Source organism: Eupeodes corollae, chromosome 1 (assembly GCF_945859685.1).
Source record: "Eupeodes corollae chromosome 1, idEupCoro1.1, whole genome shotgun sequence".
In the NCBI taxonomy this organism is placed as follows: Eukaryota; Metazoa; Arthropoda; class Insecta; order Diptera; family Syrphidae; genus Eupeodes; species Eupeodes corollae.
Genome location: NC_079147.1, coordinates 183,152,906 through 183,167,154, shown reverse-complemented (window position 1 = coordinate 183,167,154; position 14,249 = coordinate 183,152,906). Strand labels below are relative to the sequence as shown.

Genomic DNA, 14,249 nt, shown 5'->3' with positions numbered 1-14,249 from the left:
TAACTATTTCCAGTTAAATCTGTTGAATAAGGTTCCTTCGTTCAAGCACAAAAAAACTAGCCTTAGTTCTTTGAAGTGTATGTGCTTAATTCGATTACATTTTAATTTTGTATGTAAGACAATATGTTCTTTTTCTTACTATTGTTATTTAACAATCGCTAAATATTTTCGATAAACACATTGTTTAATAGTCAAATAGGTATGCACGATTCGTAACAACCTAGAGAACAGCTCGAGAGCTGAGTTGAAAATATTGAACTGTCAGAGTAAATCATTTGTTTACAAACAAGAAATTGCTTTTTTTGGCTTACGTGGAAACAATGGAACAAATTTGTAAATATTTAAAACCTACTCTTAATCATTTTTAAATGGGATGTCGACTCTAAAAATGAGTTTTGAAATGAGGGTTGGCGCTTTATTAATTTTAAACGATTTGAAGTATACTTTAAAGCCAAAACACTCGTCTAACTTTAAGGGAATACAAATGTTTCTTTATGTCTTTTAAAGTTACTTTATCTTTGAAAAAAAAAAAAAAAAAAAAAATTATTTTTAAAAGATGGGAAGTTGGTTTTGAGCTTTTTTTTAACACTTGAACATTTTCAGAAAGTATTTAGCTTATAAATCAACAATGGCCAATGGCGAAAGCTGTCTTGGCTTGAATTTGTGGTGTATGCTCATAACAACTGTTACCATGACAAAACAACAACATTTTCCACCCCGATTTATTAGACCACCAAAACAAAGATTCCCAACAAAAACAAAAACTACCATTGTTGCAACAAATCATTTTCCGCTCACAAAATCGCCTGTCAAAGGGGATTAAAAAAAAAAACATGGTAAAAAAGCCTATATTTGAACCGTGGACCTCTCGATCTGCAGTGAATGCTCTACCACAACGTCCATAAAAAACCGTACAAATGCGCTGGGTTACGTTAAAAACCTTCATTAGTTAGAAGAGTTGTTTAAAGTGTTTGAAATTAAGACATATTTACACAAGACCTTTCAAAATAAAGAATTGCTTTCACTAAAGTCGGCTTTATTGCTTAAAAGAGAAGAAGAAAATTTGCGCCAATAAATTTAAACGATATGAATCGAAATACCAATTTTCAATACACAACAAACCTTGCTTTTCTGCATTTTATCTTATCAATTTGTATCTTTAAATTGTCAAGCAAGTTAAGAGCAACTTTAATATTACTTTTTTTTTATTTATTTTTCAATTTAAAGATATAAATTTAATTTTTCTCATTTTATTTATTGTCGTTCCTAAATGAACGAACAAATTGCAACAATTCGTAAGCAACAGCTAACAATTGTTCAAAAAAGAGCATACCACTGATGACATTAATTTTCTAAAAAGAACAAAATAAGCTAAAGTAGAATGTCTTAGAAAATTATTAGGGTCTTGCATTTAATATCAAAACTTTACTGATTCCTTATACAGAAGATAAGATTAATTTATTTTTGATTTATTATAAAATTTTTAGATTTAAACTTGTTAACGGATTTAGAAAAACCAATAAGTTTAATAAAACGAAAAACTTACCTTTATCTTTTTGAAAATTGTGTTTATAATGTTTTTAATCGAGGAGATTAAATATTCACATCGAAAATAAATCAAAAATAGTTGACAGAGACGGAGAGCTTTGATTTTACGTTCTTAACACTTAACACTGAAATAAACTATTTTGAAGAGGACCAACAAATTTTAAGGAAAAGTCTAGGTACTTGAGATATCGCACAAAAATTTAAAGTTTTGCAACAAATTATCAACTATTATTTTAACGTAAATATAAGTGCGAAAAATACAGAGGTCAACAGCAAAAATACTTAATTATTAAGATGAGAATCTTAGACTAGACTGACATTTTGATGTGTATACATGCTTCAGAGAACTAAATGTAAGAAAGTGTGGGTAAAATGATGCAAAAATCAAACACCTTCTCACATGTCGTCCTCAGACCAATCAAATTGCTTTATTTTGAAAGTTTCATAGGCGCGTTCGAAAAATTTCAATCCCTGCCAACAGAGTCTCAATTATTTAATTTTAATAAAAATATTTATATTAATTATAATAAAGTTGAAAAACAAAAACATATTTAATGATTTACATATTTAGTTGACTGTTGGGAACACATTATTCTCTGTAACTGGTTGGTTTTGGAGAATGCAATTTTTCTGAATTGCAATGTTAGCCTAGTAAGTATTCAAATTAGAAATTTTAATACGAAAACAAATTGAAAGAAAAATCACATAGGTACTAGAAAGAATTTCATCATTTTTGTTAATTTAAAATAATTGTTTTCGTCTGAAAGGTTTTCGAAACTGTTAGACGGTAAAAAAATTGAACTGTAAAACACGTCAATTATCTAGTGAATTTACGAGTTTTCAAATGTCAATTACATACAAATATTAAATGAGGATCAAAGTTATTTTGTTGACGTTTTTCTTTTGCGACTAACTCACGTATTTGCTATACTCGTTTTGATTACTTATTTTTGAATCTTAATGTTCCTTTGATATTAAAAATAATATTATTTTTATTCATATTTTAATTACTTGAAAATAGGTACATTTGTATTGTTCATTAAAGAAAATTTAATTTAAGTCAAATAGTTGTGCTGGCACCTTTAATTTTATGAATCGTTGAACGCATCTTTAAATAGTACCAAAATAAATGGGAGCCTCTGAAAAATGGTAATACAGTATTTCACGCTTATTTCCATTTATCCGGGTAGTCAAATAAACGGAATCCCGTTTACTTGGCCAACTTGTTCAATTAAGCTAAACCCGCTTAATTGCACCAGTTTGTCAATAAATAAATACAATTCTCATTTCATTCTCAATTGATGAAGCAACAATAAAACCCAAAATTGCAAATGACAGAAAACAAATAACAGAGAACTGTCAATTTGTAATTTTTTATGAAGTCAGCAGTGCTGCCATTTTCAGTACTTTCAAGTTATGAAAAATTCATTGGATTATTAATACATTTATTAATTTTGAATTCCTTTTTTTAAGATAAATTAAGCGAGTAATTAAATTAAACGGGGTTCAATTAACCGAAAAAGCCCATTGTATGTATATATATGCAATTGATGAACTTCAAAGTGAGCCGCTTTTAAAGAGTTTAATGCAAACAACGTTTGAAAATGTTTTAGAATTTATTTTCATTTTATTGAAGTAACACAAAAACATATTTTATGAAGATAAAATGACGTAAAATGTTTTCCTTTTTTTATTTTTCTTTAATAATATTCATCCCATTTCCATATAATATATTTTTTTTTATTTTTATATACAAAATAAAACGAAGAAAAATAAAATATTATTTAGCCATCAGTAACTCTATATTTTAAAATAAGTTACATACAATAAAATATTAGGAAATTGATTTTCATAAGTATGTAGGTATTACAGATAAAAATTCTATAAATGGCAAGATGAATTGAAGTTTTGTATTTTTGTTTTAAATTTTAAATTTAATGCTTATTCCATTATTATAACAATATAGTCACTTTTAAAAGGAAGGACTCAATTTTCTCGTTTATTATTTCTTTCGACATTTTTGAAGATTTTATTTTGCTTGTTTTTCGTTTGAAATTGGAATGATTTTTTTTAAATCAGAGATGTGATTTTTAGTGTAACCTGTTGTAGTCCGGTATTTATGTACGTTAATAGTTTTTCTATGTCTTTTTCATTTCTGGCCTACAAATAACTATTTTGTTCTAAATCTTAGCAATCTAGATCTTTTTTGAAATGGTTGCTGTTTAACAATTCAGCTTTTTTTTAAATTATTTGTTTTCATAAAATTAACCATTTAATTGCTTTTACATATTTCTCTAAAAATGCATTCTAAATGCTAATTTTTTGTTATGGGTTTCTAAAAAATGTATACTTTTTCTTTTAAAATTAATTTGTATCTATGAATATTTGTCTCTTAAAATGTCGAAGCTTTTTTCTCTTTATGAGAGATGACCTTGTATTTTATGAACTCTTTTGTTTTTGTTTGTGCTTTTTGTGTAAAGTTTGGATGGAATATATTTACAATGTATATAAAGTTATTATTTTTTAAAATTTATTTATAGAGATGGAGTCGTTTATGTGTTTGACTTTAGAAAGATCCTGCTGCTGATCCACCTTTTGGGGGTGATTTCGTCGTTGGTCTAATGTCATCTACTTGTATGAGCTTTTCGATGGGTATGAGAGAAAGCTCACCGCCTGGTTGTGATATTGGTGGAAGCTTTGCTAGAGCCTAAAATTTTATTATTATTAATTAATTATTTTATATTTAATTTTTAAAAAATTACAGAAATATCAAGAAACTTACTTTAGCATGCTCTATTGCAATGTTAGCGGCTTTTTCGGCTTCTCTTTGTCGGCGTTCTTTGAGCTTAAGAGAAAATATTGCTACAGAACGGGCACTTTTGACAAGCTTTTGCTTTAATCGCGATTTCTTAGCTGCCAATTCCTCAGCTGTCAATTAACAAAAAGAAACATAATTATTCAATTGTTCGGTTGAAAAGAAGCATTTTGACATTTAACCTTTCGCTTCATCATCTGTAGTATTCGAACCTTTAACATCACTTTTTCCGTTTTTCAATAATAATGGTGCTAGAATTGGTTGATGTTCTTTATCTGTTTGATGTGATGACGATGATGATGATGAGGTCCCACTGACACTCGGCCTTGAAGGCTGCTGAATGACAGCTGTTGCTGGTAATGCTGATACTGATGATGCTGATGGTGTCGTTGTTGCTGATTGATTGGTTGCTCCAATTATTGGGATTGGTTTGCTGCTGGCAACATTGCTCCATGATGGCGCGGGCTTTAAAATATCCGTTTCTGAATTGTTTGCTAATTCCTAATTTGTTTATTTTTTCAATTGGTATTTTTGTTTGTATTGTAGGTAAAGATGTGCGCGTGTATACAAATATAATTGAGGTGCAAGAAGTTGCGGTTTAGGAAGAAAAATTGCAGAGGAAAGAAAATCGGAGTATGCATAAGTTTGAGGAAAAAGTTTATGTTTTCGTTGTTTTTAAAGTTTAAAGAAAAGATTGACATTATTTAGGAAAAGAGTAACATAGATAGATGGTTATTTATTGCAATTAGTGGATTTGTTGTGCATAAGATTTAAGGAATAATATTGACATTTTAAAAGAGAAATCATTTGGTCAGGGTAACACATTCAAAAAGACTAACATTTTTATTTACCTAAGCTAAAGGTGCTTGGACGGGAAAATGTTTTGATGTAAAATAAAAACTACGATAAATTTAATTTTCGTAATGTTAATCTAAGTTAACACAAATTAAATATCCAAGCCATAGCATATTTAAAATAAGTATCTAACAACTTTAAACTGTTATGTCACTGTGATGGCACCTTTAACTTTAAATGTCAAAAGTGAGCATTTTAATAATCTTTGGTATAAAAAGAAATGTTTCCCTTTCGCGATTCTCAGGAAACAATTAGCTTATGTTGACTAACTTTTTAGGAAAGACGCCCCTTATTGGCTCTCATTCGTTACATACAAACATGAAATAATGTGACATAAGTGAAGTTCTTAACGTCTAGTAACGTCTGCAAGATTTTCGTTTATATTTTGATAGTTACTTAACAAAAGGAAACCAAGGAAAAAAGGTATATATAAATGACACATTGGTAACACTGTTTCCTTTTCACAGTTTTAGAATTATCAAACTTAAACTGAACTAGATTCAAGAATTTAACTATATTTTTAATTTTTTCAAGAATATTTTAAATATGTAGTAGAAGTTATGTATTTTTTAATTATTTTTGTTTCGTTTTAATATTTATCAAAAAATAAAAATATACCTTAACTGCTATGCAATCAATACTCCTATGAATATTTATTGGTTCAGTAACTTTTAAACGTGACATCCATTCGGGGACATGAGTTTGTTGCATTGTTGCTGCTTTCTCCTTAATAATTTTATATATTTAAATAAAAGAAATTTAATTTCAAAAAAGGGTGGTGCTATTATAGGAATTTTAAAAGTGTTATTAAATTTTATAAAAATGTGATGCAAAAATGATGTATGAATTTTGTGGAATCTACGCACCTATGCAAAAATTAAAAGATTTTTGTACTGGGATTCAAAACAGTATTCAAAATTGGAAAAATATAGAGGTTTCAAATTATAAATAAAAGAAAACAAAACCAGTGAACAATTCTTGTGCAATTCTAAGTATAAGTATAAGTATAAGTATAAGTATAAGTATAAGTATAAGTATAAGTATAAGTATAAGTATAAGTATAAGTATAAGTATAAGTATAAGTATAAGTATAAGTATAAGTATAAGTATAAGTATAAGTATAAGTATAAGTATAAGTATAAGTATAAGTATAAGTATAAGTATAAGTATAAGTATAAGTATAAGTATAAGTATAAGTATAAGTATAAGTATAAGTATAAGTATAAGTATAAGTATAAGTATAAGTATAAGTATAAGTATAAGTATAAGTATAAGTATAAGTATAAGTATAAGTATAAGTATAAGTATAAGTATAAGTATAAGTATAAGTATAAGTATAAGTATAAGTATAAGTATAAGTATAAGTATAAGTATAAGTATAAGTATAAGTATAAGTATAAGTATAAGTATAAGTATAAGTATAAGTATAAGTATAAGTATAAGTATAAGTATAAGTATAAGTATAAGTATAAGTATAAGTATAAGTATAAGTATAAGTATAAGTATAAGTATAAGTATAAGTATAAGTATAAGTATAAGTATAAGTATAAGTATAAGTATAAGTATAAGTATAAGTATAAGTATAAGTATAAGTATAAGTATAAGTATAAGTATAAGTATAAGTATAAGTATAAGTATAAGTATAAGTATAAGTATAAGTATAAGTATAAGTATAAGTATAAGTATAAGTATAAGTATAAGTATAAGTATAAGTATAAGTATAAGTATAAGTATAAGTATAAGTATAAGTATAAGTATAAGTATAAGTATAAGTATAAGTATAAGTATAAGTATAAGTATAAGTATAAGTATAAGTATAAGTATAAGTATAAGTATAAGTATAAGTATAAGTATAAGTATAAGTATAAGTATAAGTATAAGTATAAGTATAAGTATAAGTATAAGTATAAGTATAAGTATAAGTATAAGTATAAGTATAAGTATAAGTATAAGTATAAGTATAAGTATAAGTATAAGTATAAGTATAAGTATAAGTATAAGTATAAGTATAAGTATAAGTATAAGTATAAGTATAAGTATAAGTATAAGTATAAGTATAAGTATAAGTATAAGTATAAGTATAAGTATAAGTATAAGTATAAGTATAAGTATAAGTATAAGTATAAGTATAAGTATAAGTATAAGTATAAGTATAAGTATAAGTATAAGTATAAGTATAAGTATAAGTATAAGTATAAGTATAAGTATAAGTATAAGTATAAGTATAAGTATAAGTATAAGTATAAGTATAAGTATAAGTATAAGTATAAGTATAAGTATAAGTATAAGTATAAGTATAAGTATAAGTATAAGTATAAGTATAAGTATAAGTATAAGTATAAGTATAAGTATAAGTATAAGTATAAGTATAAGTATAAGTATAAGTATAAGTATAAGTATAAGTATAAGTATAAGTATAAGTATAAGTATAAGTATAAGTATAAGTATAAGTATAAGTATAAGTATAAGTATAAGTATAAGTATAAGTATAAGTATAAGTATAAGTATAAGTATAAGTATAAGTATAAGTATAAGTATAAGTATAAGTATAAGTATAAGTATAAGTATAAGTATAAGTATAAGTATAAGTATAAGTATAAGTATAAGTATAAGTATAAGTATAAGTATAAGTATAAGTATAAGTATAAGTATAAGTATAAGTATAAGTATAAGTATAAGTATAAGTATAAGTATAAGTATAAGTATAAGTATAAGTATAAGTATAAGTATAAGTATAAGTATAAGTATAAGTATAAGTATAAGTATAAGTATAAGTATAAGTATAAGTATAAGTATAAGTATAAGTATAAGTATAAGTATAAGTATAAGTATAAGTATAAGTATAAGTATAAGTATAAGTATAAGTATAAGTATAAGTATAAGTATAAGTATAAGTATAAGTATAAGTATAAGTATAAGTATAAGTATAAGTATAAGTATAAGTATAAGTATAAGTATAAGTATAAGTATAAGTATAAGTATAAGTATAAGTATAAGTATAAGTATAAGTATAAGTATAAGTATAAGTATAAGTATAAGTATAAGTATAAGTATAAGTATAAGTATAAGTATAAGTATAAGTATAAGTATAAGTATAAGTATAAGTATAAGTATAAGTTCAAGTCAGGTCACTCTTCAGTCTCGCTGGGAAAATCAAATTTTTAATTGTTCACTAGTTCGTTTTCGAATGTTTCAAAAGGTTTTTAAAAATCAGAAAATACGAAAAGATCTTGGGGTTGACATAAAACTAACAAGTTTTTAAATATATACACAAAATGAATGAAATTAATGCACTTATGATAATTATTATTGTTCTTACAGTTATTGGTAAATTATGTGTACTCTCAGCCGATGATTTTCGAATTTTGAATGGCGGAATTTCTTGAATTTTCGGTGGTGTCATTTGTAAATATCTCGATGGTGTTGATCTTGGACTTGGACTGCTCGAACTTGCACATTCAGCTGAATCATTTGATTTTTTTCGAAAAGGTGGAATTTCTGGTATTTGTATAGGTTTCGAGGACATTGCCAAAGTACCAGCACTTCCAGATGTTGGGCTATTCATATTATGATGAATTTGGTATTTTGTGTTTTTAGAAATTTAGATTGTTTTTTGAAAATATAAAAGAAATACAAAAACTTTTCAATAATTTCAATGAAAATAAAAAGAAAAAATATTGTGTTTTTGTAAACATCTGGTGCCTAACATGTAAATTGTAGGTATAAACATTTATACATATGTATTTAAGTAAATATCCATTTTGGTTAAAGCAAATTTGTGTTTTAAGTGTGCCAATTTTTTTTTTCTATTTTTTAATTTTGTTAGAAATAAAAATATAAAACATTCGCATTACTGAAAAATCTACAACTTATTTGTTGGTTAAACATTCATCAGGACACATGTACAATACACAGAGGGATGCATGTTTTTTTTTTAACAATTCACAACAACAATTTCAATATTTGTTTTATTATAAATAAATTACCCTGAAAAAGCTTGCATTCTTTGATTTTGTATTGAGCTTAAATTTCGCACAGAATATCCTCTAAATGAAGGAATTTCCGGTATTTTTACTTTCTGCTTACAACCTTTACATGCGCTAAAAATTTTGATTTGATTTTTTGTTTTGGTTTTAAATATATTAATACAAATTTTTAAAAATTAATTAATTATTCTTTTTTATTATTAACTCAATAATAAATATACCTACAAAATATAATAAATTAAAAAAAGGTCTTAAGTTGTTAATGTTGTAAGTTTTAAAAGTTATGATGTTTTATAGAAAATGATTCGTAGTCACAAATTAAATTTCTTATGATTGTTAGTTTTAAATAAATGATTTTATTTTATGTCTTTTGCATTTAAGAATGCAGAATATGAAAGTTTTTAATATTAAATCGATGCAGGAAGATTTGGCTTAAAAAAATGAATCAAAATTGTACTAGAAGTTACTTCCAATACTTTTTATATTTATCAATGTATTTTTGGAATTTGTTTAGCAACTAAATTGAAAGATTTAAATGTTTACCGAAACAACGACTTCCAAATACATGTACTTTTGTAGCCGTATTGGCGAAAACTCATTGGTACACACAATGGCTTTAGTTGGCAATGAGCCTTGTACTGAACTTTTTCTGCAACATTCGTTATCCTAGAAAAAATAGTAAATACCCTTTTTTAAGGTTTTGAGTGGTTGTCAAATAGAATGAATCAAGCTTATAGAGAAGTTGAGTTGGCTAGCTAAGGAGTTGTTTGATGTCAAAACTACTTTAAGTTAAGAAATTAGAACTCGAGGTTTATGATTCTAGCTTTCAATAGTAGAACGTTTTAGATAACGTGAAACCTTACGAGTTTTGCAGGAATAAAAATAAGCTTAAGCAATAATAAACATATTTTATAGAAGAGGATATAAAAATCGAGATAATTTTTTACATTTAGGTTTAAGAAAACAAGCTAAAACTTTTTGTTTAAATAATTAATGTTTTTTTTACGAAAAATCCTTATTTATAAATTTGAAAAATATGCTTTCTTGTGACTAATTTTTTTTCCAGAGTCAAAGCACCTACATTTTCGGTACAATGACTTTTGACAGTCAATAAATGGAAACAGATATGTTTGTGAATTTAAAATATTTTAAGGAAAAGAATTCTACATTTAATATCAATTTACATTTGTTTGGCTCTTTACTAATGCAAAAGTGGTTGCATACACTTAAACTTATATGTACAGCATACCTTTTAAAATAAAACGTAGTCAAGTCAAAATAGACATACAATTTATTAAGCATAGGAATATGGTTTGTTGACGGAATTTGGTGCAGACACTGGGGACATCGTTAAAGTCACCAAAAATGATCCAAATGAACATACAAAGTTATTTAGGTTATTCTGTTGAACATTTTAGTACTTGGGCTGTAACTTTTGAATGGTAAATGCTGCTGTTTAAGTACGCGCTTAGAAGTTACGGAGGTTTCACAAAATGTTAAAAATAAAAAATTGATCATATTATAAATCAATCCAATCCAATCTGACAATACTCTTTTCGGAGTTAGACTCTTTGAGAGCTTTCCCTTGATTTATGCTCAATTTGGTCTGTCATTTAACTATAAATAGACTTACTCCTCAGCAAAGTTTCGAAAACGTGCAATTTTATTATTAAATGGCGGTTCACGACATACCGCTTTTGTCGATGTTTTGAAATATTTAAACGAGCTTAACATCCAGTTAGGTAAATGGAAATTAATTTGTGATTTAATACGAAGCGTGTCCGCATTTCATCGCAAGCTGAATGTATTGGAAAAAGATATTGCTAAAAAAGAATTTATTTATTTCCCAACAATTCTTGAATATAAAAAGAAGAACTCTGAAGAAGAAGATTTGCGGTGTTTTCAAACTATATATCCGATCTTAAAAGCGCATTTGCTGTAAGATTTTGTAGAGATTAGGAAGCTATCTCAATTCCTTAAATTGCCTTTTGAAGTCACTGCAGTAGCAGAATGGACTGAAGTGGCTGAGAAGTTATTCGATCTTTCAAAATCTACTTTAAAATTGGAATTAATTGACCTTCAAGAAGATATTTCCCTGCAAGACCATCGTTATAATTTTTCTCATTAATTTAATTATTATAACAGTTAATTAAATGAAGCAAAATAAAAATTACAAAACTTTTTTAGTTTTTTTTTCTGGACCTCTATTAAAATATTTTCAACCGTATCGGCACCGCACTTAAAACTACTTGCCGATCCCTGCCTTGGATGAATCAAACCTTGTTAGAGAATATTTGAAGTGTTAATGCTGACATACGGTAATTCTGTCGGAAATCCGGCCTCTTGGCTGGAATTTATCAATTAAAACAAAATAGCAAACCTTTTCTTTTTATCAAAGCTAAATTCTTCGCCATAACTAAAACTACACCCTTAAAATGAAACAACACAACTTTGCTAGTAGATCTTAAATAAAATAGACGCTTTGCTTAGAAAAAAAAAGAGCAACAATGTAAATTGGTACATGCTGTTATATGTTATTTTAAGGAAACTAATAAAATTCACTTAAAAATCCAAAGTGTGCTCATGAAGTTAGTTTTTAATTTATTTTATTTTATGCTAACCTCCATGGTTTAGTACTTGAATTTTAGATTTCGGTAAAATGAACCTGAATTCTTACGTGTTTTTTGCTATTTTTGAAGCAACCTGACTCAAAATTATGATATTTTACGAATAGATAAAAAAGCAATCAGTTTTCGTTGAAGCTTATATTTATGTATTTGGGATATTGATTTCCCGCTGTTTCTTGAAAACTCGAAACATTCATTCAGACATTAAAATATCATATAATGTATACAATAGACATCGAAACTTTGGAAATATGGTAAATTGCAAAAAAAAAACTAATTTTTTGAAATGTTCATGTTTTTTAGATGGCATGAAATGAAATTATTTATTTCTCAAAGAAAATTGTTTGAACTAAGAAACATAAACACATTGTGCCATATTCATAGTTCTTTGATAAGTTCTTAATTCTGAATATTTTTGACCATTTTTGAACAACAGCCTGGAGACTAAAAATAAACACGACGGAACCAATGTTTTTGACTCTATAAAACTAATTGATAAAATTATAGTGCGACACATTTTATTTGACAATATAAAAACAAAAATTGAAATGTCAATGGACTTAAGCATTTATTAAGATTTTATTTTGCTGGATATTGGAATAGTACCCGAGTCAACCCCTTTGAAACGAATTACGACAGTTTCAATGGAAGGTATCAATTCAAACAACAACCTACCAAGTTTATTATTAACCTTCCAAATATTTAAGATTGAACTTCAATGAGACGTTTGCTAACATCTGCGAGTTTTCAAGTCTTATCAGAGCTTTGGAAACTCTCATGAAATTTTTTAACCAACATTCAACAGAATAGTTTTAAGGATTTCAAAGGGTTGGTTAAAATGAAATTTTACTAGAACTTTATTAGATTATACCTTAAACCACTACATACTTTACTGGCTGTTAAATTTAGACTCTAGTTCAATACGATTTAAATTTAAGATATGTATGACTATGAATTTGAATAAAATAATACGAAAAAACGTCTTTATGGGGGTTTGACCAATTTTGATAAACACGAATATTTGTATGTTTGAAATCAACACTAGAAAAAAAGGCCGTAAATTTGTAGAAATACATATGGTATAAAAAAACTGAGGAGACAAAATGTTTATGAAGAGGACAATCAAGAATTTGTATGGCAAAGAAAGGGATTTTCAAAATTGCGACAATTTTTTATCGCAATATTTTGTGTTACTTGTTTCGAAAAAGTCTTTAACTTGTTTGTTGCCAATTATATAGCTATAACAATAAAGTTATAAAATATTTTTTAAATGCATTTAAGACTCAAGATGGAAAACGTTGTCCCGTAGAAAGAAAAGTTACGTCTATTTGAATTAGAATTTACGGTTCAAAAGTATCGGCATTAAAAAGAAAATTTCTGAAGAAACAAATTTTTCTAACTTTTTATGTTCACTTGTGATTTTTGCGGATCTTTTGTGACTTATTTATAACGATGTCCTCATGGTATGCGAAGTATTTCGAGGTGACATGTCTATTTTGACTGCCAAAGCGGGATTGTCGTTTAGAGAAGTTTGCTAATATTACATCAATTATTGTTAAAACTTAGCTTTAACAAATTAACGTTATAAAATCGAAGTTTTCGTTTTGTTATAATACGCTAATTGTTAGTCTAATTTTGGTTGCTATTATATCGTAAGATAATTTTATTTGCTAAACTAGCAACAAAACCATTCGTATCTAAATTATATGTATTTAAGTATGTAAATAACATTGAAGATGTTGGATGTTTTTGATATATGAATGTATCTGATATTGAAATACAAATATTTTGATACATGTATGAATGAAAAAAACTACTCCTAGGTCTACCTACACAATTGTAATGTCGAAATGATTTCGAAATGACAAGAATGTTTACGAGTACATGTTTAAATGTTATTAAAAAAATCAAAAAAGAAAACAAAAACTATCTAAATATATTTTTAAAAAATTTCAAAAGAGCTTAAAAATGTGTGTTTTAGATATAAATTTAAAATTAAACTTTAAAAAACTAAAACTATTGAGTGTGTTAAAAATTGTAATTAATACAAAAATATTGGTCAAACAAATTTTAAAAAATAGCTTAGCTCTTAAAAATAGCATTAAGGCTTTATTAATATTAAATCAAAATGTTGTTTTTTTTTTAAGAAAAATTCAATTTACCTAGCTCCAGCAGCAGCTAATTCTTGTTGTAGACTTAACATTGAAATTCCACTATGAGGTGAAGTTGTTTCATGTAATGGACGAATAAGTATTGTACTTGTTTTAGTTGATAACTAAAATTGAATAAAAAGTGAAAAAAAGTGTTAACAAATTATTAAAAAGATTAAAATAGATATTGTGAATTATAAAACATAAATGGTATGAATTAAAAGTATGAGGTGTGAAGAAAAGCTGCAATATATTTTGTTTACACTGG

The 14,249-nt window shown here is 26.2% G+C and overlaps 1 protein-coding gene across 7 annotated transcripts in view; it reads right to left on the bottom strand.

Annotated features, from left to right (window-relative positions):
- Positions 1 to 3,794: 3,794 nt before the first annotated feature.
- Positions 3,795 to 14,249, bottom strand: part of LOC129938587 (anoctamin-8) — a 111,198-nt gene continuing 100,743 nt past the window's right edge. For 2 of the 7 annotated variants that reach the window (XM_056046237.1, XM_056046239.1), the window contains 7 exons: positions 13,994 to 14,106; positions 9,205 to 9,318; positions 8,538 to 8,775; positions 5,837 to 5,944; positions 4,546 to 4,864; positions 4,331 to 4,476; positions 3,795 to 4,255 (listed from right to left, as the gene is read on the bottom strand). In XM_056046237.1, coding sequence (XP_055902212.1) covers positions 4,115 to 4,255; positions 4,331 to 4,476; positions 4,546 to 4,864; positions 5,837 to 5,944; positions 8,538 to 8,775; positions 9,205 to 9,318; positions 13,994 to 14,106 — 1,179 coding nt within the window. In that variant the 3' untranslated portion in view covers positions 3,795 to 4,114. The remainder of the gene's footprint in view (positions 4,256 to 4,330; positions 4,477 to 4,545; positions 4,865 to 5,836; positions 5,945 to 8,537; positions 8,776 to 9,204; positions 9,319 to 13,993; positions 14,107 to 14,249) is intronic. The other 5 variants (XM_056046240.1, XM_056046243.1, XM_056046238.1 and 2 more) reach the window with 4 other exon arrangements.